Source organism: Colossoma macropomum, unplaced genomic scaffold (assembly GCF_904425465.1).
Source record: "Colossoma macropomum unplaced genomic scaffold, Colossoma_macropomum, whole genome shotgun sequence".
Taxonomy (NCBI): domain Eukaryota; kingdom Metazoa; phylum Chordata; class Actinopteri; order Characiformes; family Serrasalmidae; genus Colossoma; species Colossoma macropomum.
The window spans coordinates 8161008-8181617 of record NW_023494801.1 but is presented as its reverse complement, the minus strand read 5'-3'; the positions used below and the strand labels follow the sequence as shown (position 1 = coordinate 8181617).

At 39.1% G+C, this 20610-nt stretch overlaps 1 protein-coding gene across 1 annotated transcript in view; it reads right to left on the bottom strand.

Moving 5' to 3' along the window:
* Window positions 1-2060: 2060 nt before the first annotated feature.
* LOC118821739 (transmembrane protease serine 9-like) overlaps window positions 2061-20610 on the bottom strand; it is a 43771-nt gene continuing 25221 nt past the window's right edge. Inside the window, exons 11-22 of the mRNA XM_036590468.1 lie at window positions 17842-17862; window positions 16276-16438; window positions 15904-16172; window positions 14517-14662; window positions 14128-14419; window positions 11324-11495; window positions 10965-11218; window positions 10758-10858; window positions 10096-10305; window positions 4644-4865; window positions 2692-2817; window positions 2061-2456 (exon numbers count right to left, since the gene is read on the bottom strand). Coding sequence (XP_036446361.1) covers window positions 2061-2456; window positions 2692-2817; window positions 4644-4865; window positions 10096-10305; window positions 10758-10858; window positions 10965-11218; window positions 11324-11495; window positions 14128-14419; window positions 14517-14662; window positions 15904-16172; window positions 16276-16438; window positions 17842-17862 — 2372 coding nt within the window. The remainder of the gene's footprint in view (window positions 2457-2691; window positions 2818-4643; window positions 4866-10095; window positions 10306-10757; window positions 10859-10964; window positions 11219-11323; window positions 11496-14127; window positions 14420-14516; window positions 14663-15903; window positions 16173-16275; window positions 16439-17841; window positions 17863-20610) is intronic.

The following is a 20610-nucleotide window of genomic DNA, read 5'->3' as shown; positions in this document are numbered from 1 at the left end:
AAGCTAAAGCTACTGTGCATTGAATTCACATCATTAGACTGGTAGCCTCCTTAAGCAGGTTATCACACGCTGATAAACTGATCTCGGCTATTGGAATATCCTCATAATTATTTTAATGCTGGTAACATTTTTCTGAGGACATTTTCTCAGTACACTCGCCAGCTTTTTATTCGACTTTTTCCGTTCCACCTTAAGTGGTGCAGCAGTCATGTTCTGAAATGCTGCGCCATTTAAGGTTGATCGGGGAATTACGAACAAGCAGCTGGTGAAAAAGAAGCTGACTTCAGCTTCATGGAGGGTTGAAAGGCATGATATGAGGAGGTTTCTTTATTTCCGCTTAACAGCTGAGTAACATTAACTTATTTTTGCTGTTTCACAGAACCGACAGGTCAGCATTTTGTCTCATTTGCTAATGTTTGTGACAGCTAGTCACAGCTGCTGTACCATTTAAGGTGGAGTGGGAACATTCAAACAAGAAGCTGCGAAAAAAGAAGCTAAATTCAGCCTTGTAGTTTTAATACGGGTGGTATTTTTGACAAGGAATTTTAGCCCATCAAAATATTCCACCCAGAGGTTTTATTTACGGGTAAATAAGCGCGACAGTAGAACATTTTGATAAGGCAGCACAGCTCATCAGAGCACAGCCACAGCCTGCCCTAGTTTCATGTAGCTCAGTGACATCAAATTGATGTGCAAATAGAATGATGCACGACTACAGTGGTCTATAACAAGACAAACTCAGCAGGGATGCCAGGAACTGTTATTTGGATAAATTATCATCTGTTAACAGCTTTGATCCAGACCACCTGACCGCAAAAAGTCAAAAAACCTGCACTGTCTACAGTGAAAACAGTTTGTTACCCCAGCAGCTGTGCAATGTAAAATAAGCTGAATGAGAGAACACATTATAGAGTGCCTGATAGGAAACATCACGGTGACACAGAGATGAATTAGTGTGGCTTCAGCACAACCCAAAGTTTCGTCAGGTTGGGGCATCGCCAGACAGGTTAGTCAATGCTATCCCAAGTGGCTCCTAGGGTGTTGATAGGCCATTGCTGTAGTATCCCAGGTGGTTGCTAAGGTGTTGCTGAGTAGTTGTTATGGAATCCCAAGTGGTTGCTAGGGTGCTGCTAAACCACTGCTGAGGTATTGGAGGTGGTTGCTAATGTATTACTAACCCGCTGTTATTTTATCCAAAGTGGCTGCTAAAGTTTTGCTAGGCCATTGCTACAGTATACCAGATGCTTGCTAAGGTGTTGGTAGACCATTGCTATGTTATCACAGGTGGTGTGACCTGTAAAAAAGGGTAGAATAAAAATTACAATAAGATAAAGATCAGTAAGCTGACTTTGTCAGGCCAATGTAACTAATTAACAGAGAGAAGATAGTAAGACCTGCTTGCCAATGTGTCTTCTTGCCTTAAAGGGCTTAGAGTGAGTTTTTATTTTCTTTTTTAAATTCTGTTTACTCTGAGAAGCAGCTAGTCATAAATCATGAACATGTGCAAGCTGTGATGCTATTACACCACAATGTTTCACTAAGAAACCTGGGAACTTCGTTTGTGATTCTGTAATATTTAAGCAGTAGAACTGGAAAGGGAGTGATTTGATCACATAGACTGACTTATCAAATATCGTATAATCAAATATCGTATAATCAAACTGTTAAGTCTATCAAATAAAATAAAAAAATACAATGATTTCAAATTTTTTTTTTTTGGAAAACGTTTGGAGGAATTACTTACCATGTATCTATTTGTCTAATAAAAATCAGTCTAATAGAAAAGGTTGTTGCTTTATTTTACGAATAGTGTATTCTTGCAAAATGTAACGCTGAACAAGCACAGAAAGATGCTCGCGGATCTTAAAAACAGTTGTTTTAATGAGAGAACCAAGTCAAGGCAAATCCAAAAACAGTATCCAAAAACAGGCAAAAGTCAAAAACCAGAAAATGCAAAAAACACAGGCAACCAGAGCAATAAGGGCAAATCCAAAAGAGAAACAATCGAGAAACAGGCAATGGGTTCAGTACACAGGTCATGGAATAGAAGGTGTGTTGAATTAGTATTCAGGTGACTGAGAACGAGGCAGAGGTCTGTGATTGGTGGAAGGGATGATGTCATGAGGATTGGGATTCTGGGAAATGGAGTTCTGGAGTGTGTTAGGCAGGGGAGGAGGACCCGGACCCGCACCCCCCCCAAAGAGTCCGAGAGCGGGGTGCGATGGATGACACTGATGGAACTCTAACACCAGGGCCGGATCCAACACATCCTCCGCCGGCACCCAACTCCTCTCTTCCAGTCCGAACCCCTCCCAGTCCACAAGGTACTGCAGGCCCCCTCTACGCCGAGAGTCCAGGAGCCGCCGGACAACGGAGACGGGTGCACCCTCCATGACCACAGGAGGCGGGGAACTGGCGTCGGGTGTGACTTCATCCAACGGACCAGAGACTACGGGCTTAAACAAAGATACATGGAAGGAGTTACATACTCAGTACTGAACAGGTAAGTCTAACTTGTAAGTAACACCGTTTATTTTATCTAGGATCTTGAATGGACCAATGTACTTGGGTAGAAGTTTTTTTTTACTTCCCTCAGAAATCTCTGGTCGACAGCCATACTCAGTCCCCTATGGAGTAGGAAGGGGTGTCACCACGTCCCCGATCAGCTTGGCGTTTCTGTCTCCGGAGTACCACTTCGATCTGCTGATGAGTCTCCTCCCATACCCGTTCACTGCGAGACATCCAGGAATCAACGGCAGGAACTTTGGAGGGAGTGGCTGTCCATGGCATAAGAGGGGGCTGATAACCGTACTTACACTGGAACGGAGTGAGATTAGTAGTGGAGCTAGTGAGAAAATTCTGAGCTATTTCTGCCCATGGTAAGTATCTGTGCCAGTCGTGTTGGTTGTTATGACAAAGTCTTAAAAATTTGCCTAGTTCCTGGTTTGCTCTCTCACATTGACCATTAGATTGGGGGTGGTAACCAGATGTCAGATTAACTGATTCCTAATCTTTCCATGAACGCTCTCCAAACTTCTGATGTGAACTGAGTACCTCTATCAGACACGATATCCTCTGGGATGCCAAACAGACGAAATACATGATTAAACAGACATTCAGCAGTTTCTAGAGCATCTGGGAGGTGAGAGAGGGGAATGAAGCATACACCTTTGGAAAATCGGTCAACCACAGTCAAAACAGTGTAACCTTCTGATATAGGCAAGTCAGTAAGTCAGTGACAAAATCTACGACGATATGAGACCAGGGGCGAGAAGGGATGGGTAATGGCATTGGTTTGCCAACAGGTAACGTGCGGGGGGTTTTACATTGGGAGCAGGTCGAACATGATGCTACAAACCCATGGATATCAGCGACCATGCTCTCCCACCAATATTTCGACGACAGCAACTGGTGAGTGCGGGTTTCTCCCGGGTGGCCCGAGGTAAGGGAAGAATGGGCCCAGGTAATGAGAGAGTTGCGAAATGCACTGGGTACGAATTTCTTGTCCCTGGGACATGAGGAGGGCGGCGTATTGCGATTATTATGTTAGTCGATTTCTGAATCTATTTTCCAACGAATAGGCGCGAGTAATAGTTCGGGTTCTAGGACTGTTTCTGGTGCACCAGACTCTATACTCTCACTGTCAAAGACTTGAAATAATGCATCAGCTTTTGTATTACGTGAACCTGGACGGTAAGTGATGGTAAACTGAAATCTCGAGAAGAACAGAGACCAATGAGCTTGTCGTGAGTTTAGTCGTTTTACAGAACGCAGATATTCAAGGTTTTTATGGTCAGTCAAAACCAGAAATGGATGTTGAGCACCTTCCAGCCAGTGCCGCCATTCTTCAAAGGCTAATTTCATAGCCAGCAATTCACGGTCTCCTATACCGTAATTCTGTTCTACTGGTGACAATTTGTGGGGAAAGAAAGCAACGGGATACAGTTTAGCAGGTTCACCATAGTGCTGAGACAGAACAGCCCCAACCCCCACATTAGAAGCATCAACTTCAACAATGAAAAGTTTAGATGGGTCAGGGTGCTTTAGCAGGGGAGCTGAGGTGAACGTGTCCTTAAGGCACTGAAAAGCAATCTCAGCTTGGTTATTCCACATCTTTTAGCCCCCCCTTCAACAAAGCAGTGAGAAGAGCTGCAACTGTGCTGTAGTCACGAATGAACCTGCGGTAAAAGTTAGCAAACCCAAGAAATCGTTGCAGCTCCTTCACAGTAGTAGGCACAGGCCAGTTAACCATTGCAGACACTTTATCATCCATGAAAACACCAACACTTATGACAGCCTAGAAAAGAGGTCGCAGACAAATGAAATTCGCATTTCTCCCCTTTCACATACAATTGGTTATCCAACAAACGGGACAGGACCTGATGAACCTGTTTAACATGGGTAGGAAGGTCAGGTGAGCAAATCAAAATGTCATCAATATAGGCGATTACAAATCTCCCCAACATATCTCGGAGCATATCATTAATTAATGACTGGAAAACTGAGGGAGCGTTTCGGAGCCCGAAAGGCATAACAAGGTACTCATAGTGCCCCCTAGTGGTGAGAAACGTAGACTTCCATTCGTCACCTTCTTTAATCCTAATCAAATTGTAGGCACTACGCAAGTCAAGTTTAGTGAACACCTTGGCCCCACGCAAATGCTCCAGAGCCACTGGCACTAAAGGAAGGAGGTAAGGATAAGCTTTGGTGATGTTGTTCAACCCCCTATAGTCTATGCATGGACGAAGTCCTCCATCTTTCTTCTGCACAAAGAAGAACGCTGCCGCTGCCAGAGATGTAGATGGACGAATTAATCCTTGATCCAAGGCCTCCTGCACGTACTCCTCCATGGCGACCTCCTCTGCCTGAGTGAGAGGATAAACACGAGACTTGGGAGGTAATTGGTTGTCTAGCAGTTCAATGGAACAGTCAAAATCTCTATGAGGGGGTAATTTAGTAGCATTAACTTTGTCAAAAGATCTCAGCCAGATCAGCATATTCAGGGGGAATATTAAACTGTGCATGCACAGCTGGACTCTCCACTGACATGGTTTTCAAAACAATACAGGGACCATGACAGGATCTCCTTATGGGACCAGGAGATTTTAGGATCATGTGTCTTCAGCCAGGGGAGACCTAAAATTACAGCATAGTTAGTGGTGTCAAGAAAAAAAATATCCTCAGCATGAAGAGCACTAATGTTTATTTTTACTGGACACGTCTTATGAATCATTCTCCCTAATCAAATGGGTCCTCCATCCATGGCTGACAGTCGCAAAGGTGTGGGCAGCGGTTCTCTCAATCCCCAACTGGTACATCAGATTAGCCTGGATGAAGTTGCCTTGGGCTCCTGAGTCGATTAGGTCTGAATCAGAAAGGATTTACTAATCATAGTATGTTGATGACCACTCACCACATTATTTCCACACGCTTTCCTGGGAGTGGCACTCCTCGTTGGGTAGATGGGAATTGTCCACCTGCGTGGGCTCAGCGACAGGGACATCAGGTTTCACTGGTTTGAGTCAAGAAAAGGTCCGCTGAGTAGTCTGGAGCATAGCGATGCAGTGTAGTTTTGGTTTGAAACTGTGCTTCAACTGATCCAGGCGAATAGTGAGGGTAATGAGATCATTCAAAGACAGTCCGTCATCCTTACAAGCAAGTTCAGACAGAATCAGCGTGTAGGCCATTACGAAAAGTCACTGCGAGTGCGGGTTCATTCCAACCACTTCCGGCTGCTAATGTCTGGAATTCCAGGGAGTAATCTACTACAGAACGTGTACCCTGGCGGATTTGTGATATTCACCTTGGGAGCATCCATCATTGGGGTGATCAAAAACAGCCCTAAAGCTCTGCAAAATTGGTCATATGTGCTCTGCTCTAGAGAAGGCCAAACAGCAGTGGCCCAGTCTAAAGCTTTACCTGTGAGTCTAGAAATCAAAAAGCAATATGTCGGTTGTCAGAACTAGCAGGGGAATTTGAAAAATACAATGAGCACTGTAACAAAAAGCCTTTACATAAATTGGGACTTCCATCATACTTATCAGGTTTGCTCACTGGAAAATGATCATCAGAACTGGGAGCTGGTGCAGGTGCTGTGCAGTTGACTACAGGAGTCGAAGAGATGGAGGGTTTAGGCACTAACTGACTTAACTGGGAGGAAAGAGATTTAATATCAGAGGAGATCTGCAGAAGCTGATTATGTTGTTCTAATTGCTGATGAGTGAGCTTACCCACAGTCCCGGACATCGACTCAAACAGCTGATTACGTTGTGCCAACAACTGGCCTTGATTGTTGATGGTGCTGTGGAGTTCTCTGTAATGCTGAACAAGCACAGAAAGACGCTCGCGGATCTTAAAAGCAACAGTTGGTTTAATGAGAGAACCAAGTCAGGGCAAATCCAAAAACAGTATCCAAAAACAGGCAAAAGTCAAAAACCAGAAAATACAAAGACACAGGCAAACAGAGCAGAAAGGGCAAATCCAAAAACAGGCAAAAGTCAAAAACCAGAAAATGCAAAAACACAGGCAACCAGAGCAATAAGGGCAAATCCAAAAGAGAAACAATCAAGAAACAGGCAATGAGTTCAGTACACAGATCATGGAAATGGAAGATAAACGCTCAGTAACCAGTAGCATGGCAATACCTCACAAATAGGAGAACAAACAAGGAACCTTTTAAGGTCTAAGGCAAACGGGTACAGGTGTGTTGAATCAGTATTCAGGTGACTGAGAACGAGGCAGATGTCTGTGATTGGTGGAAGGGATGATGTCATGAGGATTGGGATTCTGGGAAATGGAGTTCTGGAGCATGTTAGGCAAGGGAGGAGGACCTGGAAGCGTGACACAAAAACATATGGGGCAAAATTATTTGCACCCCTACAGAATATTTAAATGAAACCTTTAAAAGAAACTTGCATCATTGAAGAAAAAAAATCTTGCTTTTTACTGTCCCTTTTCTCCAGGAACTCATTTGAAGTCTATGACTATTTCCTGTTTTCCTGAAGTTACACATATGTAAAATCCCCTTGTCATCCATCAACATGAGTAAAACCAAAAGTGCTTTCAACTCAAATAAGAAGAAGGTTGAGGGGCTGCACAGATTATGACTTTTTTAACTATTAATGGTAACTTACTTAATTAACTAACTACTAAGTGCAATCAAGCCAATAACAAAAAAGTTTGAAAAAGCATGAAGAAGCATTTTCTACAAGCGAGCCACTAGAGGTTGTGCCTGAACTTTTTTAAATGTCATTTGAGGTATAAATGGAATGGAGTGATGGGGTCAGATGAGACAAAAATGAAAGGTTGTAGAAATGTTCTGCATAGAGGAGTAGTCCAAGAAGTCCTCAAGAAGTGTTCTTCCAACCTTGTTAGAGAAATCGTTGACAGAAAGCATTTCAGTCCTGTTATTTTTGTCTTTGTTTGTTCCAAAACAGTGTAAAAACTAGAAATATGCAGCATTTGTTTAAACACAAATTTCACTAATTGCTTATGTGTTTTATTTAATATACTGATTTTAGTTCATTTTCATGAAGGGTGTCAATAATTCTGGAGTTGACTCTTTTTGCATGTTTTTTTTCCCTCTAACCTGTATACTTCTAGCTGTCTAAGTACAGCCAAGGTCAGAAGCCTCCTAGTATTTGCACGAGAACAACTCCACTGCCACCTTCAGTACACTTAGAACGGAATGGAAAAGCAACTGAAATAATGAGCACTTACATTTTAATCAGGAAGCTGCTATTTTTTGCATTTATTTTGCCATCTGCTTTTCGATTGGTCACACCTGTGACTATTAAGATTTATTGTTTTATTTTAGACTAAAAGTACAACAAAAAGAGACCAACTGTGTGTGGTCCTTACAGTGATAGTTCCACTGCAGTTCTAGGAATCACTTCGCACTTCAGTAGTTTTTTGTATTTCAAGTCATGTTGTAGAAAGATAATTGTTTATTTTACATTACATTTTCATTTTTTCATTGAAGTAGTTTAACTTAGACTGTTTAGACTGTTCTACCTACCTCTGGTAGTGGAATACAGAAAATGACAACAATACAGCAAACTGTTCTCAAAACAGTTCTTTTATATTTGGGCCACTTTCCATAGCAATATGTGCTCTGTGAAATATCACTGCATAAATGTCAGTGTAGTTAAAAGTATACAGTTTCATTCAATATACATTCCTATGCAAACATATGAACACCCCCAGTCAAATTTCATGTATTATTGATTTTTTTCTCTACAGAGAACACACTTAAAAATGACCCTTTTCTACAAACTTTAAAGCAGTTTAACATATTGGGGGAAAAAAATAAAACACAATATAAAATGTGCCATAAAACCACATTTTATGTTTTATTTTTTTATCAATATGTTAAATTCAGCAAATAAATAGTAATTGTGCATTACAATGTGCAGAAGTGTGTGTTCCGTGGAGGATGTGTTCACTTATTTTCACTTAGAATATCAGCAACATGTCTTCAAGAGCACATCCTATCTTTACTCAAATGCAGTGTTGTATTCCTGAAAACAAAGTAAAAATGTTTTAATTTCAAAATCACTTTAAAATGTATTACCACCATTTTATAAATAAATGCCTCTGGACACACAGTTCCAGAAAGCCCTTTAAGTGGTATAGAACATTTTTGTGGGTTTGAGGTTCTTTAAATTTGTAAAGGTTTTTACAATTCACATATTATTTACAAAAGTGGTTCTTTAAAGAACCATCAATTTGAAAATTCTTTAGGGAACCAAAAATGCTTTGCTCCAAACAACCTGTTTTGACATCTTTATTTTTAAGAGTGCAATTTTTGTTTAGTTTCACCATATGAAACATTAGATAGTGGAGTGAGTAATGAAACCTGAATAATCTGCTTGGCATTAAAAGCAGACTTCAAGAACAAAATATGGGTCTTCACTTTTCTTTTGATAAGCTCATTTAAACTTTACCACCATTAAACCTAATTACCATCTGCAGAAAGCCTGATGAATGTCACTTCCACCATTTAACTAACATGTATACATCTTTAATGAAGGGCTCATGAAGGATTATGATAACTAGCTAATGATATGAGTTACACTGGAGAGCATGGACTGTAGAAGAGACTGGATTTCACACTCATCTACAATGGTGTGCTTCAAACTAGTGAAATTGCTTCAAGTGCCAATTTAGAGCCTCCTTAATTTATTTATTTTCCAGTCAAAACCGGACATTTAGTACAAGTTGTACATTTTTTAGGAGATACTTCTGATGAGATTAGTTATAAGTTAATCCACATGCACAAGGAAGGGGGAACACAAAGGAAAATAATTGAAAAAACAGGAGTTATTTAAAGGCTACAAAGAAAATGGGACTCTTAACAAACATGCAAAACCAGACAGGCCACCAAATTTGTTACCATCAGATAAACAGTACTTAAAGCGTTCATCTTTGAGAGGGAGGGGAAAATGAAGCTCCACTCTTACTTCAGATCTGAAAAAATCCACAGGTGTTTCTGTCCATCCTTCCACTGTGACAACACAATGAGTCTGAAAGGATGTGTAGCTGTCAAGAAGCTGTTGTGCAAATCAAACACAGAAGCTGCTGATGTTCTCAGAACAATGCAGTCCAGACAATATCATCACTGAAAGTGTTTGGGATTACTTGGATCATGAGGGACAAAAATGGCAACTAACTTCTAAGACTGAACTTCGGAGGTGTGGAAAAATATCCCTGCAGGTTTCTTTGAAAAACTGAAAGTAGGTCTTCCAAAAAGAATGGAAGCTGCAATAAAAGCAAAAGGAGGACACAATAAACTCTGAAAAAAAAAAAAAATTATATATATATATAATATTGTTAAATAAGTTTTCTGCTTTTTAAAATTGACACTGAAGATAAACGTTTTTTAAAGTCTATTTTGACTAGAAATTAAATAAATTACGGGTGGTTTCTGACTTCTGCACAGTACTGCACTCGTCCCTTGGGTTAGGGTTGATAGTTTATTTTTCTGAGTACTTTAGTGAGCTAACACGATCATTCTTAACTGAACATTTGAATGAGAGCAGAAAGCAGGAGCAGAAGGAGAGACATGACAGAGAAGAATGTAGATGACTCAGTTGCACTGGAGCTGACTGGACTGACGGTGGTAGATGTGGTGTTGGCTTTGGAAGGGAAGGTGCCCACTACCGTCAGCAGGAATTCTGAGAAGCCTGATGTTTTAGTGAAGACCTGAACATCTGAGGCACGAGACAGCTTGGTAGCCAGAGTCAAAACTGCAGGCTGGACCCATGACTGGTCAACCTTACACATCAGAGGACCTCCTATATTAGTCTGAGAGTGAGAGAGAAAGATTATGAGTCAGTATTTCAGAGACAGAGTTTCTTAACTCTGTTATCACATGAACTAGGACACTGTTGTGACTCTGTGTTGAGCTGCTAGTGAGAAGTTAGGGGTAAAAGAGGAGGGGTGAGAACCACCTGCTGTTTAAACTATTCACACCTCTCCACAAAGATGAGCGTGCTGAGATGAAATGCTCTGAAAATAACACTGCAGCTTTCTTCAGTTCTTAAAACTATCATGTACTGTAAATAAATAGGATTTAAACACAATAAAAAACATCTTTTTTTATATTTTGCCTTGCTTGCAAAGACAAAAAATCAATTTGGGTTTTCTTTGAACATTATTAAAGAAAAAAGTGCATAGTTCAACTGAGGATCTCATCCAAAACAGGTGGACTTTTTATACCATTTTATGCCTACTGTAAAAATAGATTAATTAGAGACCTGTTCTAAAGGCATGACTCCTGTGCAGATGCTACTGTTAGATGAGGATGTGCTCCCACAGTCCAGTATAGTAGTGTTGAACTGCTGAAGAGTTTGCTCAACTATAGCACAAAGAGAACAAACATGAGAGAGAAAATTGATGACATCCATTGGAATGATTTGAAAAGAGACATATTTCATATAGTGTTTCACACACAAATAACGTACCTCCTCCTCCTGAACCCCAGCCAGACGCCCAGCACTGAGTGTTGATAGGGAAACTGTTGCTCCCCAGGTCCACACATATGGGCTGAATATAGTCCGTAAGTGTTGGCTTGCGAGACAATTGCAGTACTGCTACGTTGTTCGCTGTACCAGTGCTCAGTGAGATTTTAATCACGTTGACAGAAACCTCGTTGGCGTTGGAGCCGTTCTGTTTGAGGCGGCCCAGAATTACAGTCCAGTCAGAAGCATTGGTGGAGCTGTGAGATACAGAACATCAAGTCTGACAACTAGCACTAATGTGTGTTGATTTGGTTTTGACCTAACTGACTCAATTTGTATATATCATGTTGCTGTGGCTTTACCTAGAGAAGCAATCAGCGGAGCTCAAGACAAACTGCTCAGCTACCAGTGTTCCTCCACAGGCATAAGTACCACTACGTTGCAGGCTGGCCATCCATGGCCACACACCTGCAGATGCCAAGGAGTTGCCCCCTCCTGTAACAGCATTTAGCTTGGCACTGCCACACACCACAGCTGGAGCAAGAGAGGAAATGAACAAAAAATTCTCAGCATTGAGACTAGTCTTGGGCTTTGTTCACACAGAAAAGCAAATCGGGTTTGATTACTGTATCTGACTTTTTTGACCAAATCTTTAAACCTCAGGATACAACTGACCAAATCTGATGTGTATGGTCAGACTGTAGTTGCATTTGCTCACATATCCACATTGGTTGAGACAGGCTTTAATACAAAGTAGGAAATGTTACCTAAACTACTTTTAAAAGCTTCTGTTCTCCATGTTTAAGCTATAATATGTGAACATGCACCACTGACTTTCATGTCACACGTTCTGACATTATGAACCACCCCTGAATGAAACACATGAAATCAGACCTGACCCGTCAAACTGAGTCACATATCTGGAAATCAGATTTGAATCCGATTCAAAACCACCTACAAATGTGGCTTGAATCTGATAGGAAAAAGTCAGATTTAGTGTGGCTTTTTTGCCATTTGGTCTGCAGAAATTTTTGCCTGGATATGCTGAAAAATCTGATTTGAGCTGTCTGTCTAAACAAGGCCTTGTGATCTTGTAAAGAATCTTTAGTGACAACCAGGGGAAATTATGGGAATGTAAACGTATTAAGGTGGAAACAAATGGAGTGTCAAGTTTCTAAACCAGTCCAACATCTCATTAAGGTGGTGCCTAAAACTGTCCAACTGACAACAGGCCTGTCGTTAGCCCATGGATGTAAAGTTAGCATGGCTGAAAAATCCCCCACTCCAATTAAACACACAGCCGTGTGATGAGTGTGAAGAGAACACATTACCTGTGGTAAAAATAAACAATATTTTTTGCACAGGAAGAACAGTTAGCTAATGATAGTGTTTTGCTAGCTCGCTGAGTTTGCTTGTGTTACTGATTGTACACTGGCTGTTAAAAGAGCATTGACTAGAAGAACTTGGGGTGGTTTTTAGAGTTTGTCTCCAGATGTGTCATTAAGAGATCACGCCTGGCCTCAAGAGTCTTGAACTTTACCCTTTGCCTGCCAATGAAGTTCTAGAAGGCTTCTCCGGGCACACTAGAGAGAAAATATGGATAATCTTACGTGAAGCAGTAGTTGTGGTGACAGTGGTGGTTGTAGTGGTAGGAGTTGTTGTAGTGGTATATGTGGTCATGGGGACAGCTGTGGTTGTAGTGGTAGAAGTTGTTGTAGTGATATATGTGGTCATGGGGACAGCTGTGGTTGGAGTGGTAGAAGTTGCTGTAGTGGTAGTTGTGGTCGTGGGGACAGCTGTGGTTGTAGTGGTAGAAGTTGCTGTAGTGGTAGTTGTGGTCGTGGGGACAGCTGTGGTTGTAGTGGTAGAAGTTGCTGTAGTGGTATTTGTGGTCATGGGGACAGCTGTGGTTGGAGTGGTAGAAGGGATGGTTGTAGTGACGGTTGGAGTGGTAGAAGGGATGGTTGTAGTGACAGTTGGGGTTCCAGAGTCACTGCTAGAAGACATGACTGTAGTTGATAAAGAGGCTGGATAAGCAGATGATGATGGATGTACACCGATAAAACATGGAAGGAGATATTGAAAGACATGCAGAACAAATGAGTGAAGGAAGTATGCATAGCAACAAAGAATATCAACAAATAAAAGAGCAAAAGACAAAGATATAGTTTGGGATTTGTTTAAATATTGTGCACTAGCTTAAACAGTCTATCACCAGCGTTAGGGGTAACATGGTCATTGTCATTACACCAGCTGTGGGTAATATGAGCTAGTCTGACTAAATAATAAGTAGTGTGACTTGGTTCGGAAGCTCGAATGAGTAGAATGAATAGCGGATGCTGAGCGGATTGTTCGGCTGAGACCAACATTATTAAGTTACTGGTTTTGCCATGTTATATATGCAGTAAGCTTGTTAACTTTAATTAGACAAAACAAGCAAATCAACCTCAAAACCGCCAGAGAAAACTGATGGCTTCAGCGTTGCACTGAGTGCCGTAGTATCCGGACAAATGTCTTTCCTTTTGCTATTATCAATGTATAGAAAGTCTGAATCAAGGGCTATTGCAAATATCTAGGTAGTTATATCAGTGATTGCGTCCTCCTGAAATGGCAGCATTACATTTTGGGATGCAGTATATCAACAGCTCTGGCTGTGTACTGGAATAAGTGTCCAGATTAATACGTCAGCCAGGTATGTTTGGCGTACTGAGGAAATACATGTTGGTCAAATACTGCATATCGCTTTCTACTTTTGGGCATAATCAGTATACGAGTAATATGTAGTAGAATATTTAGAACACAGCTCTTGTGTTTCAGTAGCGACATGAAAATGTGGGACAGCTTTGCTTTTTTAAATAAGGTTTTTTAATTAAAAAATTAAACTCATTATGATGTCAAACAAATCAAAAATAAATCAAAAAGATTAAAGAAAATGAGAAAAAAATGTAAGTACTATTTTCACAAGTTGAAATGTAGGGGTTAGGGTTTGGGACAGCCACCTCCCTGTAGAAAGTACTCTATAAATCATGATTTTGTATACTGTCACTCTCCAAAAAAAGGATTTCCATTTTTTGCGATTTTCAGTTTTCATGATCAATGGACCAACAGAGATGGTCCATATGAGTTTTAGTATTAAGTTATGTAACATAAATGCAAGCAATCTTACATGAAGCAGTAGTTGTGGGGACAGTGGTGGTTGTAGTGGTTGTGGTGGTTGTAGCAACAGCAGGCAGGCCGTCACAGGACACACTCAGGTCTCCATCAGTGCCTGTAGAAGTGAATGTGACAAAGCCTGGCTGGTTGCTGGTGATTTGCTGGTTGATCCAGCCTTGGTACTGAGACACTCTAGTATACACTCCAGGGTAATTTGGCAGAGCACAGCCTTCACCAAAGCTCACAATGCCTGCCTGGACCCACACACCACTCTGTTTGCTGACCAGTGGACCTCCAGAGTCTCCCTGTGCAGAACCAGATAGATATCTATGTGTATACAATAAGCATCTTTAAATGGAATAAGAGAGGATGCCAGCATTGGAGAGATTAGGAAGAGATTACCTGACAGGAGTCTTTGCCCCCTGCCAGCAATCCAGCACACATCATGTTGTCAGTGATAGTTCCAACTCCATATAAGCAGTTACATTTCCTGTTTCCAACAACTGGGACTTGTACTTCCTGCAGGGTCATTGGAGAGGCGAGACTTACTGAGGAAACACACATTGAACGTCATTTCAACTGTGTCATTTTACAATGTCATGAAATTTCATTGAGGTGTGAAAATGTGCTGTAATTGCAAATATTATAAAATCTACAAACCTTGGAGTAAAATTGTGTGTGAAATACCTAATTAAATTTGTGGTGTAATGATCACATCTCATTAAAGTAATTATATCATGCTCTTTGTTAAAGGGATGCCAGCTCTGCTCCTACAAATCCACCCTCTTAGAGAGATCAATTCTAATATAAATCTAATCTTCCTGAACCAGAAAGTCTTCAGAAAGGCCTTTATGTTTCTTTATGTTTCTAGTCTGTGGCCATACACACTAAATTAATTAGGTTTCCACCAAACTGTAAATGATGGATCAGCAAAGTGTGGCCAAGTTCCAGTCTATGTGTACTGTAAAAATCATAAGCAGATTTTATTAGCATCAAAAATGCAAAACGCCCTTCCCTTTCTCATGCATACAGTTGTATGCAAAAAAAACCCTCATAAAATGACGTGTTTTATTGATTTTCTTAATGAAGCGACACTTGAACATGGCATTTTTCTGCATATTATAGTAAACTCAATATGTTAAACAGCATTAAAATGTGTATACTCTGTAGATGATGTGTCAACAAAACATGCCAAGCGCTCAAATTTTTGCATACAACAATATGCATTTGAGCGACAGCCATGAAAACCATTGGAGGGCCTTGCAAAAAAGGTGGTTGGAGATATTACATGTGACTGATTGCATATTCTGCTCGATTTACTACAGTTCGAACAACTTGCGGCGGATGGTTTTTGCATCAATTAAAAAGATCAGAGACTATTTAACAATGGCAGCAGACATAGTGATAGATGGAGCTATGGAGCTACAGGGCTACGTACAGTTTGTGTGATAAGCTGCAGCTTTAGTAAATCAAACACTAATTTCAAGCACACTGGGGGCACCTATTAAGGTTGCATCAAAGCAAATTTTGCACTGCACTTGCGCTCGTACATACATCTGGCCCTTAGAACAGTGTAGGATTGCATATTAGCTGACCAGCAAATAACCTAACTTTAAAGTATTCTTTTAGTAAACTACCATAAGGGATTTATTTTGGGCACTTACACTATTTATGACAGTGTATGTTGTGAATCCACCATATGAGGTACATAGGATGTAGCCTCAATCGGATTCAGTTTGATAAAGTATATAAAGCTTAGCTCCCTCACAAATCTGTCCTCATTTCTCACCTCCACTGGAGGTGTCTCCCCAGCCAGTGACCCAGGTCAGAGTGCCATTGAAGAACGTGCTTCCGGCTGTAGCCAGGCAGACAGGCTTAATATAATTAGTGAAGGCGACACTAGAGCTCAGCTGCAGCAGGGCGATGTCGTTGTCATGCGTCTCTAGGTCATAGTTGTCATGTACGATGAGTTGCAGAACAGATCTGGACACTGAATTTGGGTTACTTGAGGACAGTGACTGCATACCCAGATACACGGTGACTTGTGAAGCAACATAACTGAAAAAAGATAAAAAGAGAGAAAGCCATTCTTATCACCATCTGATAAATGTTCTCGTCACAGTATTACAAGTGACTCCAGAATTTTTATTCAGTGTGAAACCTTGCAAAGCAGTGGGCCGCTGTTAGAACCCAGTCAGAGTTGATCAGGGATCCACCGCAGAAATGAAAACCATTATCCTGCAGACTAACTTGCCAAGGCCAAGAACCTGGAGAAGCATCCTGTCCTCCCACTATCCTGGTATTTAGAGGAGCTGCACCACACACTGACAAAGAGGGAAGAGCAACATTCTGATTAGATTCTAGTTAGGTGGGCAACTGAACAGGATGGTGTGGATTGCATCACACAGTGTAACGAAGAAAGACTGACTAAAGTAAAGCAGGACCGCTCATATTTCTTACTTTAATTGTCAAGGAAAAGTCTTCATCTTACACCATCTTTTTCTCTCTTAAACTAAGGCTGGCTTGACATGATGAAACCTTAATGCAATTAGTTGCATGCTGGGACTTCCCCATATAGTCTTCCATGAGTTATTTACCTGAAATATTGTTAACATTTTTCCAGCTGTTCTTGATGATATATTTGAAATGTTTTTAATCTTTTGCGAGTATGTCAAGATTCTGTTTTATTTTTTGATCTGGTGAAATCAGATATTTAAAAGAATGCTGTTCGACATGATCCTGTGATGCGTTACTGGTGTTCTGATTGGCTGTTTCATGAAATCTGTTTGACAAAGTTGCAGGACACTTTACATCATGCAACTTGAGTGCAATTTAGTTTCATTTAAGTTTCAAGGAACTAAAGTTGCATGAAAGTTTACATTGTTTAAAGCCAGCCTAAACACAGTTTAAAATGTTTCGATATTGACTAATAGGTTCAATGTTAGTCAATTTTTGTTTTGCATTTGACAAAAAGTAAGGGAAAAAATGAATTTGCTTCATACTCCACCCACTGTAACAAGCTTATCACTTATTATATTTATAATTTGTTATTTTATATTTTTGCTGTCTAAAAACACCTTGTTTCTTCAAAATGTAACTGTACAAGTGAAGGAAAAAACATTCTAAACTTTCAATGTAAGTTAATGTAACAAGATTTTGTCAGACTTCTTTTTTTCTGTTGGTCCATTTCTCACGAAATTTTAACACAATGTAATGGGAAGCTGGCCCTTAAAAAAAGAAAGGAAAAAAAAAAGAAAAACACCAAAAATGGAGATGCAACATTTTGTTAAGACAGTGAGAATGTATAATAAGTTGTTATACTATATAAATTAAAATCCTTTAAAAAGTATTTTTATATGTCTTATTCAATATTTCAAAGGCGTTGAGGTATTATATACTAAATTTACATACTGTAATCATCAATTTACAGTATTTTTGTCAAGTTGTCTGTCTCACGAGTTGATAATCACTTTTCAAATATGAGAACATGAGGCATTATGGATGTTTATTTTATTATAACTTCTTTCTCATTGTTCTACATCTTTCTCAGGTATTTTAGAATCATTCACAACTCTGTTCTTCATTCTGGACACATCTAACATTTCTTAATTTCTTTACAGCTTCCTACCAATTATTTCAAAGCTAAATTGGCTGTGTAGTTGAAAATTGATTATTGATTATTCAAACACTGTTTTAGATTATTAAATAAAAATAAGAAATAACTTACCATTCAACTGCGAGTGGCACCCTGAAACAAACAGAACAATGTCAATGCTCACTCATCAGTAACATTTACTGTGGATTAACTACAGTGGATTTTTTGCTCCAAGTTCAAGTAGATTAGTGAAAAGATGAGAAGTCAATGAAGCAAAACTCAAGAGTAGCATATTTATTGAATCTTTTATCTCTTCATCTTTTATCTGTTTTAGGACATTGTGTATTTCGGTGAATACTCTTCCCATTAACACTCAAGTTTACAGACTAACTTGCAAGAAAAAACTTGTTCAGGGATCACACTTATTCCAAGGGAATTCCTGTAGCCTCATAAATAGCTGAGGTTATGTTGTGTGTCTAATATATTGTTATTTTGCCACTGCCTTTTGTTGTTTCCTTTGTTTTTTCTTTCTTTGTAATGAGGTGTGATGAGAGCTCAGGATCAGACCAGATCTTTTGTTTGGGAAAAGTGAATGGCTACCTAAACTAAATACAGTGTCTCTTTTGATAATAGGACAGCGGACACACAATCGCAAAAGTTCGGGCAACGCTGGCTGAATGGTGAAAATAAGTGAACACATCCTCTACAGAGAACACGCTACTACACATTTTATTGCAAAAGTTATAGCACATTTAATATTTTGTCATAAATTATGCATGTAAACCTAGTACAAAATAAGTGCAGCCAAACCTTTGCATGACTGTGCATATATACAGCACCCTGGTCAAATTCCATGTTTTGTTTATTTTAGTGAAAGTAAGTTAGCACATTCTTTACGAAGAACAAATTTAAAAGTGAATTTTATTTATTCATGTTTGTGTACTAAGCTTATACACATAAAATATACAATATACAGAGAAAACTCTTCTGCACATTTTAATGCATAATTACTGTTTATTTGTTGAACTAAACATATTGGAAAAAGAAATATGACATAAAATGTGGCAGGTACAAAGATTATGGCACATTTAATATATGTTTTATTCTTTTCCAATATGTTAAACTCAGCATATAGATAGAAATTGTGCATATTTGAGTTTGCCCTCTGTAGAGGATATTTAAATTTATTTTTATGTTAGAAATAAAACTCGTCATTTAAAAATATTTACATTACTGTGTAAATGTTTATGCTGTAAAACTAAAATTTCACTTTTTTTTTTTTTTACTTATCTGTACTATTTCTTGTATAAAGCCTCAGTTACTGAAGTATAGCTAGTTAAGATCAATCAATTTGGACAAGTTCTACAGACTGAAGAGTCTTTTGCCCAAAAAGCTGCCCAGCATTCTTAGCAATTTTGTTGATTTCTGTTAATTAGTTATTATTTTTTTCTACCTTTTCATCACTTCTCTTTTCATAATAGTATTTTGTGTCGTAGCATATTGTCATGCTAAAACAATAACATCTAAACAATAGAAAGTAACTATGACTCCAGTATAAAGTTATTTAAGCTTGGACCTGTTAAGTAACTGTGCTTCATTTTTGTGAGGCAATGAATTAAGTTTACAGTGTAGGTGCCTCAGAAAATTATATTCACAAAGCTATTTAATTGGGTACTAAGCATTTATTTACTCAAAAAACACAAATATTAGAATACCCGCAAAGTTTGTTTAACCATTTTCAGAGCTTTCCTTATGGAAATCCAGTATTATTTGCAGTTCATTAAATTAAATCATATATTGTCACTGTCCAAAGAAAAACATGTTTCTCCACTTTTTTTGGCAACTGCTCTTTATGTTGTGTGGAAATTCTATGATGAATGGACTAATAGAAATGCTCCAAAACTGCTTGGAATAAAATCTCTTCACAATAACTTACACTGAAACTAAAGAATGTTTTTGCCTTCTGCTGTAAATTTTGGAAATACTTGTTTTTCTTTGGACAATGACAATTTGCTGCTGATGGAATTTAATAAATACATGTGATGGGTTGGGCTGGGACATTTTTCTGCACATTTCAGTGCTCAATTTCTACTTATTTGCTGAGTTGACATATTGGAAGATAATAAAACACAAAATGTAAAATGCACCATAACTTTTGCACAAGCCACATTTTCTGTTTTATTTTTCAGTATGTTAAATTCAGCAAATAAACAGCTATTTTAAACAGTTATAACAGAAGTGCGTTCTCTGTAGAGGAAGCGATAACTTATTTTCACTTGGAAAATTTACAAAACGTCATTCAAACTTTTGCATGACTGTATAATACATCTTTTCTTAAACTGTCATTAAAAAATATCAAAACTCATCAGAAATATGTGCATTTTCCAAATGTTAATGTAATGAAGGCTTAGGCTCCACTCACAATCAGCACTCACAATCACAGTCAGGTCATAACCGCTGAAAGACTACTTTTCTGTAGCACCTAACCAGAGTATCCAAATATGTCAATATACTTTGTACTAATGACAACATGCACACGAATGTTCCATGTTTTCTGAGATCTCACTGGACAATGCAGTTCTGAGGCCCATTCTAAAACCCATTTTCTAAAAACATAAGTTCTCTAATCACTAGAACACCTGCATTCATAAAATGTAGACGTTCATTTTTAACCATATTTTTATGGATATTGCAGAGGAATTTCTTAGTATGTTGTTCATAGCTGGATTTATTATAGAGTATATAGTACAAAATGTTTCTAACATCATTCAAAGGCTAGATTTGTGGATTTCATGCATGTTTTCATGCAAGTAGATAACAGCTAATTGTTTGTCTAAATGTCTAAACTTCCAATACAAAAGAAAATATCACTTATCAACTAGCAAAGATTTGTTGTGTTAA